Below are 7719 nucleotides of genomic sequence, written 5' to 3' on the forward strand. Positions count from 1 at the left end.
CAGAGTCCATATAGAATTTAAACAATCCGTGGATTAAGTAAATCCATGGATTATAAAAACTCAAACAAAATCTTTTAAAATCTGAATTGAATACACCCCCCTTAGTATATGGTGTTTTACCGTAATGCTCTAGCAATAATGCTTCCCAATTTAGTTTATGTTTGGCATATGAGGGCTGTTTGTTTCACTGGATTAGTAGGCATTGCATTATGGTTATTTGTTAATACATGTCCTGTCATGCTAAGCTCGGGTCAAAGAACACTCGTTTAAACTTTAAAGCCATTGTCAAACCAAACGTATGTTTCCGTGCTTTGTGCTTGTAAACCAAACTACTGTTAGAATTCAAAAAACTTCTTCTAAGTGTCTCTCTGGACCCTAAACGTCACTTTGTGTCTGTTAGCAAGAAGAAATCAGTGACATTTCATCTCTACGTGACTCAATTCCTACTCATCAAATTGGTATTGAAACTTCTAGTTTCAAAATACAACAATCTTTTACAAATTTGAGTCCCTTAGAACTTGTCTTCTGCTTAAATGGGTTTCTCAAGTCTCCAGCTCCATCAGAAGGATTTATTTGTGTAATTTTGGTAAACACAGCTCTATTGGTTTCAATTATCAAAGGCCTCATGAGATCAATCCTTTGAATAGTTGGAATTTGCCTCTCATCTTCGTTCTCAACCTCACCATCTTCAACCGCATCACAAGAGTACATTGAAGACCCCTCAGAATCATTCAAGCTCCATCTTCTTCCTCAGGCAGTTACATTGAGGAGATTCAAAGCTGCATCCCAGCCATTTGGTTAGTGTGTGTAGCCTCAAGACAGAGCACGACTGCTCTGTTTGCCTGACTGAGTGCCAACCAGAATTTGAGATAAACCACTCGACTTGTGGCATGTTTTCCTAATGATTGCTTGGAGAAGTGGTTGAACTACTGGAACATTACATTCCCTCTTTGTAGGACTCCTTTAATGCCTGTGGAAGGGACCTGTTTTTGGTGAACAACTTACAAGCATGTAAGTTAATCGGACTTCATGTGGTAGGTAGTATTTAGTGTACAGGTGGTTTTTTTACAAGAATACATCAGCTGGCCGTAGTGTATTAGTGTTTCTTACACCATACCCATGTTTGTGGGAAATAAAACTATGATAATGTGTTGATGTATCTCAGTCTCTTAGAGACCAAAAGTTTTACTGTTGTACATATTACGAAGTTATTGATGCACATCTTAAAAAAGGGGAGCTAGTTTAAGCCATGTTTGGCGCAGCATGATTAGATAGGAGGAACACAAACAACCAAATTGCTCCGACTTAAGGTATTTTCTTATGCTTCAATTGGGATTAACCAGTAGAAATTAACAGAATCCCCGTATTACCCTCACTGGATACAAGAATTGAATCTTCTTCACAAGAAGAAATTTTCCTAGTAACTGCTCCAATATTCTTGAAATATGCAAACAAGAAAACCCATAATTAACAGAAGCTCTAACACCAAATTGTAGATACCAATCCCAAATTGTAATGCATTCTCATAGTACACGACAAAGACCACTAGTATTTCATAGCACACAACTAAGTATTGATTCATAATCTCCATCGAGTTTCTTCTTAATGGCCTGATCCAGAGTGAACCTACCCCTTCAGCTATGGTAGGCAAACTGATGAGAGCTCCTTCATCTGTTCTTATCTCTTAACATTCGCTCTCAAAATAATTCTCAGAGTGATTCAAGTCAAGATCCTCATCCTAGGACCTAGGGGTCACACCTTTCAAATCCTGGTAAGATAGAAACACTGATTAAACACTATACTCTGGAGATGAAAGGTATAAACTATAATGACATTTTGCTAAAAGCAGATAACATAATCAAGTCAACAGTTTGAGGGTGCAAAATACAACTAGTTGTTCTTTTTTGTTGGGTAAGATAAGGGAAAAAAAATATAACAAAGTCCATCATTTTCTGTTTTCAATAAAATAGAAAAGGAAATTCCAATCAACCAGTAACTAAATGAACAAGTCTTCTTAATTAGAAAATATTAATGTTCCTTTTAGGTGGAAACAATTATACACCAGAAGTTGCACCTTGCGGAAGTCCCCAATTGTGAGATGTACAACCCCTGTTCAAGGGACTTCTTGCAGCAAGAATGATGTCTGCCTCACCAAAAGTAAGTCATTTGAAGAACTAGAGCAGGCATCTCCGCAAGACCTGATTGTTTGAAGTCCATGTTGTTGTTTCACTACCCAAACATGCATTGCGACCAGCCGGATCAAGTCTCCATAGCATCACCAAGCTCATTAAGAGATTAAGAATTTCAAATGTCAGCCTTTCAATTATAGACATAAACTGACAATATATAGCAGACTCCCATCCAATCATGAAGAAAAGAAAGCTTGAAACAATAACTTTATGTACTGCCTATGCAGGATCATAGTAAAGTTTGAAAGCTAGAAATATTGACGCTAAAAGTTTTCCAAAAAGAAGGATGCATGCTAGCACAGACAATCCACTTAGGATGCATGCTAGCACAATGACAACAATCATATCAGACTATAGCCCTGTTGTTGCAAAGACTCGAGCACAATGACAACAATCATATCAGACTATAGCCCTGTTGTTGCAAAGACTCGAGCACAATGACAACAATCATATCAGACTATAGCCCAGTTGTTTCAAAGACTCGGGCACAATGACAACAAATATAGAATGTGATGCTGCCCATATTGAAGTCCGTCAAATTACATTATTGAAAGATGGTCTAAGAAAAGATATATGCCAAATTATCAAACACAGTGGAAACAAGTCCAAATGTACATTTCACCGCAACAAACTCCACCCACCAAATTAGTAGATTGACTTCATTTTTTATATAAAAAAATTCCAACTGTTCAATAAATGCACCTCAGCAACAGAATGTTAACATGAAATACTTACACCAACCAAGATCAATAGAAAAAAGATTTGTGGGAAGTTCCATTAGCCAAGTACTTTATGAATACTGGCAGGAAGCGTGAGAAATATTAGCAGAACTAATATGCTTATAACAGAACCTGATTCATTTTCGTACTTCCTACTGCAAAATTCAGGTGAAGAGGGAAGCAGAAGATTAAAAAACTACAGCACATATTGATCAAAAGCATAATATTGATTTCTTATGCTATGAAAGAAGCTTCCCTTGACTAATACGTAAATGCATCATTGTCCTCTGTATCTTACACAATCCAGTAGCATCTATGTCAAAGGTTTTAGCAAGACAGAAAACAGGGTGGCTAAGGTCAAAATTTATGCTCATCTCCTCTAATATTCCCTCAAATCTTATTTCGTGCTGAAGATTTTCTAATTGTTTTTTTTTTCCTTCCATAATTACAAAAACAGCTAAAAATTGCTCAAGAGCTAATATAAAGTGGCAGAAATAACTCCTGTACATCAGAAAGGAGCTTTAGAAACAACAGAGGGGACATGAAGGCATACCTAATATGAGTCTACCACTAAAAAAGGGATTGTTCCAGAAAAAGTAGTGCTTTAAACTAGGATATTAATATGAAGTAGAACTGACACAAGTAATTTTGAGTTCATAACAGGATTAAGGAAACAACTATTTTTCTGTAATCTAATCCATAATCATTAGTGAAACTATTATTCATTGAACATCTAATACTGAGAGATTAATCAGATTATTAGTCAATAGACGACATGAGCAAGACTTAGAGATATTCCCAAAGGGTCAAATGAGAGACAACAAAATGAATGGATATAAATTTCATACGGAGGAGGTGAAAGTAATTAACATATTCTCACGTTTCATAATTGTACATGATATCAAGAAGATCTGGAATAAAAAAAAGATGCCAATTCTATTCATTCCCAAATTAGTCAAGGAATCAGAGAGTATGTAGGCTAATCAGGTAGTAAGAGTAGACGATGACTACTAACTGACCTGATATTCATCACCAAATCCTTCATTAAAGGCTGCCTTAATAGCTTCTGCGGAAGCTCGATGACCGTCGGTGTCGCTCATCAAAATCAACACTTTTTTGAGGCTACCTGCCACCGCACTATTCACGGCTACTCCATTATCTGATCCTCCGTTGTTATCCCCACCACCAACCCCGGCACAGATGATGATGCCTCCTGAAGCAGAGATAAACAAATCATCAGAACCTCGCAACTTTCATAAAATTTTATACCTCTCAATGCGTACAATCAGTAATCTAAAAAGATTATAAATACTTTTGCAGTGGCGGTGGCGGAGAAAGAAGACGTACATATTAGACACAAATGGTATAAAAATTCTTCGGCTTGTTTTGATACAACTTTGTCAATGGCTGCATTGAAAAAAAGAAAAGAGAAGAGAAAAAGAAGTGTACATATTAGACAACATGGTTGATTATTATGCACCATGACAAATTATAATATTTTGGTACCTTCAATGTATCAGAAATTTGCAGAATTGAGCATCTTGATTATAACAGTTGTCATTGTATTACCAAGAATGAATCTATGATGTTTAATTCGAATTCCACATAACTTGTATCAAGGATATAACTTTCCAATGAATGAGCACATTAAAGGAAGATCATAGACGAGAAAATACCTTCCGTCTATCTGATGTGAGTTGACGCAGGGTCAACCGTATCACCTGTCCATCATTATTTGGAGTCCATGCCAAGATCAGAGGCAACTATGGCCTTCTCAATAGACTTTAAGCTGAAAAAAGGGGATATGTCTATCAGATAGAAAGATAACTAAAAAATCCAGTTAGTGCCAAATACACTCCCGCAATAGAAGACACCATCTCCTGACAGCTCAGAACATTAAGGTCACTGGAAACATCTTTGTTTAATTGCTGTTCTCGAATGCACTTACAGCAGTAGTGAGAAAATTTTAAACCCATCCTTATCAGTGAAATCTACCTAGCTAGTGTTACGTTGTGCGCTCCCTCCTTTCATGTTGGAAGATTAAGTAAATAAGTAGTTACTAGCATAGCACATGTGTATTATATGAGTGTGAAATCAACATGATGCACTGATCTTCTACTTTCCCTACTACATTAATGCCTTTAGCTTATGAAATACCTGGATTTGTCGTATGGCGAAAGCAATAGGGAAGTTCCATCAGGAGAACTAATTTGAGCAAGGCTCTTCAAGCCAACTGGACTTCCATAATAGTCAACCTAGAAAAGTATACCTCTTTAAGAAAAAATAAAAGGTCGAAATTGAATGAACTATGAAAGGGGCTAGACAAACCCTAAATTAATTCTTACCTCAATCTTGCCCAGCATGGCTGGGCTTGCTCTCCCTGTCCGAATAGAATTGAAATTGGATCGTACCGTTTCAATAGTCTTTTCCATCCTGCCTTTCTGAAATATAACATACATTTTTCAATACAAATGAGCTCTTCTTGACACCATCAGAAAAACTCAAAGAGCCTTAAATACAGTTTACCCAAGCACACACACTACATGTTATTATCCGAGACCATATAGAAAAACTTACAGCATCTTTTTCAATCACAGACTTCTCCGCTTCTATTTCTTCAATAGTAGCACCCCTTACAGTTCCAGCTCTGGATATTTCATCAAAATAAATATCAGAAAGCGAATCAGTCTACACACAACGACTGACTTGGAGAAATTCCATTAACTATAGTGGCAACTCTACACACCCCAAGTCCCCATTGCATTTCGGACATAGAATCATCTTACATGGCTGAGCATGTGAAAACCAACATATGCAATTATAACCCAATTTCAAGTCCATTACAACATCAACAACAATTCCGCAACAGCCGAGAGTACAATTCTGCGGCAATAATAACTTGCCTCTGTTTGCAACAATTGCTCCTTCACGACAATGGGATTGCCAGAAAACTTAGCAACGCCACCAGGAGGTGTCACATAACTAGCAGCTGAGCTCCACGAGCACATATTAACAGCACTGGGCTGGCATTTCTTCCAAACCCGTGCACCGCCATAAGAATCTGTAAAAAAAAAAAGAAATTGTACAGCATTTAGTATCTGAAACAACAACACCACCCACCAATCCAAAACGAAGCCACAAAACGATTACAACACTGAAGTCCAAAAGGGTCCCTCCGAGATTGAACCAATAGCATAAAAATCGTAACTTTCTAGTATAAGAATGCAATAACTCTACAAAATGGGTAATGGGTGATGGGTACCTCGAATGGAGAGGAGGGCTTTGGGAGGGTTTAGCTTCGGTTGGAGGATGGACCGTGCAGGAGTCGCAGGGTCGCCATGAAAGGCGAAGACTTGTGCTATTCTGAGTGGATGCTTAAGTAGTGAGCGACATAAATGATCGAAACAACCAATTTCGAATTAAATTGTAAAATTGAATACAAAATTAACACCAGGAACTTAGAACCTTTCTATGACATTGGGGTTAGCGAGAGGGAGAGGAGGACCGAGCTGCCACGAATCGGAGTCGGGAACTCCGCCGAGATGCGCGAGAAGTGGAGAGGCGAGGTGCGTCGCTAAGAGCGCTTGAGGAAGAAGCCGAGGAAGCAGGAGGAGGGCAGAGAGGGTCCAGATAGAATTCGAAGGTGTTTGGTAAAACTTTGTTTTACTGCATTCTTCCGCATTTTTCTTGTTCACTAACCCCAATTCACTAACGCCGTTCATCAACTTTGATATCACGTGCCCAGCACATGCGCCGTGTACATCCACGGCCGTGTACTGAAGACTCTCCGCATTTTTCTTTACAGGTACATATTTTCTCTGGAGAGGCAAAGCCCCAGATAGATCAGTCTTTAGGAACAAACATGCATACAGAAACAAGGTATACAACAAACGTTGTGTAGCTAATCCAACAGGCATGTTCAGCTTTTAAAGTATCAACGGCAGATTAGCTGATGAAAAATGATCATCACCTTTTACCTACTGTAAATGCTAGCTGGTAATTGAAACCTTGCAATACTTACCATGTGTGATGTGTTCAGTCTTTATCACATTTTTCTTTTCACAAGATATGGCTTTAGAGTTTAGACTCATGAATAACAATTGGAATCGCATACAATTAGGCTAGGACAACAATACCGACTCTTTGAGGAGCTAGCCTTCAAGAACTCTGACAAGCTTCAATAAAGTTTTGTATAAAACTAGAAAATGAACTAAAATTAAATATGATTAAGAAATGCTTCAGATAGCTTATGAGTTTGGAACCCATTATATATCAAGCAGATTCTTCCTTTTTCATTATTTTCTACGGTAAGTGATGAAGAGTGTTTGTGATTTCTTGAGCTATATCGGTCTAGGCAATAATGAACATGAAGAGAAACAAATCTTAGGTTTTACACTCTGCCGATGTCTCTGTATATGTTGCTCTCTCATACTGCATATATACTTGGAGTAAAATACAAATAGTTTTTAACTGGAAGGTAGGAAACGTACATTTTTACAATGTATTATTTTGACAATGGTGTCATGAGTCCCTCAGGTAAGAACTAAGTTTGAGATGTGCAATTTTACAGATTCTGTAACGTAAAAAATGAGAAAAGGGACTCCGGCCAGTTCTTGTCTTTAACCCAACTATAAACAAATAATGTTTTGATGATGAGGTATACTTGAAGCAAGTTTGTTATGGGAGTTCGTCACAAACATTAACTTAATTGTAAGACTTTTGAAAGGTTTCAAGATTGGAATGCACAATTCAAACTTGAAATAGTAAAGATATTCTTTGATCTTTATATAAGGCCTGCTGCAGAGATGCCC

The 7719-nt window shown here is 37.7% G+C and overlaps 1 protein-coding gene across 1 annotated transcript; it reads right to left on the bottom strand.

The window, feature by feature from the left end:
- Window positions 1-1287: 1287 nt before the first annotated feature.
- On the bottom strand, window positions 1288-5764 carry LOC133710179 (ribosome-recycling factor, chloroplastic-like). Its single transcript, XM_062136183.1, has 8 exons — window positions 5655-5764; window positions 5486-5555; window positions 5254-5349; window positions 5066-5163; window positions 4585-4697; window positions 3928-4121; window positions 2075-2283; window positions 1288-1768 (listed from the first exon to the last, which is right to left on the bottom strand). Exons 1-5 carry the CDS (start codon window positions 5747-5749, stop codon window positions 4640-4642), a joined length of 417 nt encoding a protein of 138 aa, XP_061992167.1. The 5' UTR covers window positions 5750-5764; the 3' UTR covers window positions 1288-1768; window positions 2075-2283; window positions 3928-4121; window positions 4585-4639.
- Window positions 5765-7719: the final 1955 nt, after the last annotated feature.

The sequence above is a fragment of the Rosa rugosa genome, chromosome 5 (assembly GCF_958449725.1).
Source record: "Rosa rugosa chromosome 5, drRosRugo1.1, whole genome shotgun sequence".
NCBI classification, from domain to species: Eukaryota; Viridiplantae; Streptophyta; class Magnoliopsida; order Rosales; family Rosaceae; genus Rosa; species Rosa rugosa.

What these genes read in the sequence shown, in the direction of transcription:
- LOC133710179 (XM_062136183.1), bottom strand. Translation starts at nt 5,749, where the DNA reads ATGGACTTGAAATTGGGTTATAATTGCATATGTTGGTTTTCACATGCT. An exon ending in CTGTGATTGAAAAAGATGCT is followed by an intron (nt 5,350 to 5,485) that starts GTAAGTTTTTCT and finishes GTTATATTTCAG; the next exon opens with AAAGGCAGGATGGAAAAGAC. An exon ending in TCGCCATACGACAAATCCAG is followed by an intron (nt 4,698 to 5,065) that starts GTATTTCATAAG and finishes CCCTTTTTTCAG; the next exon opens with CTTAAAGTCTATTGAGAAGG.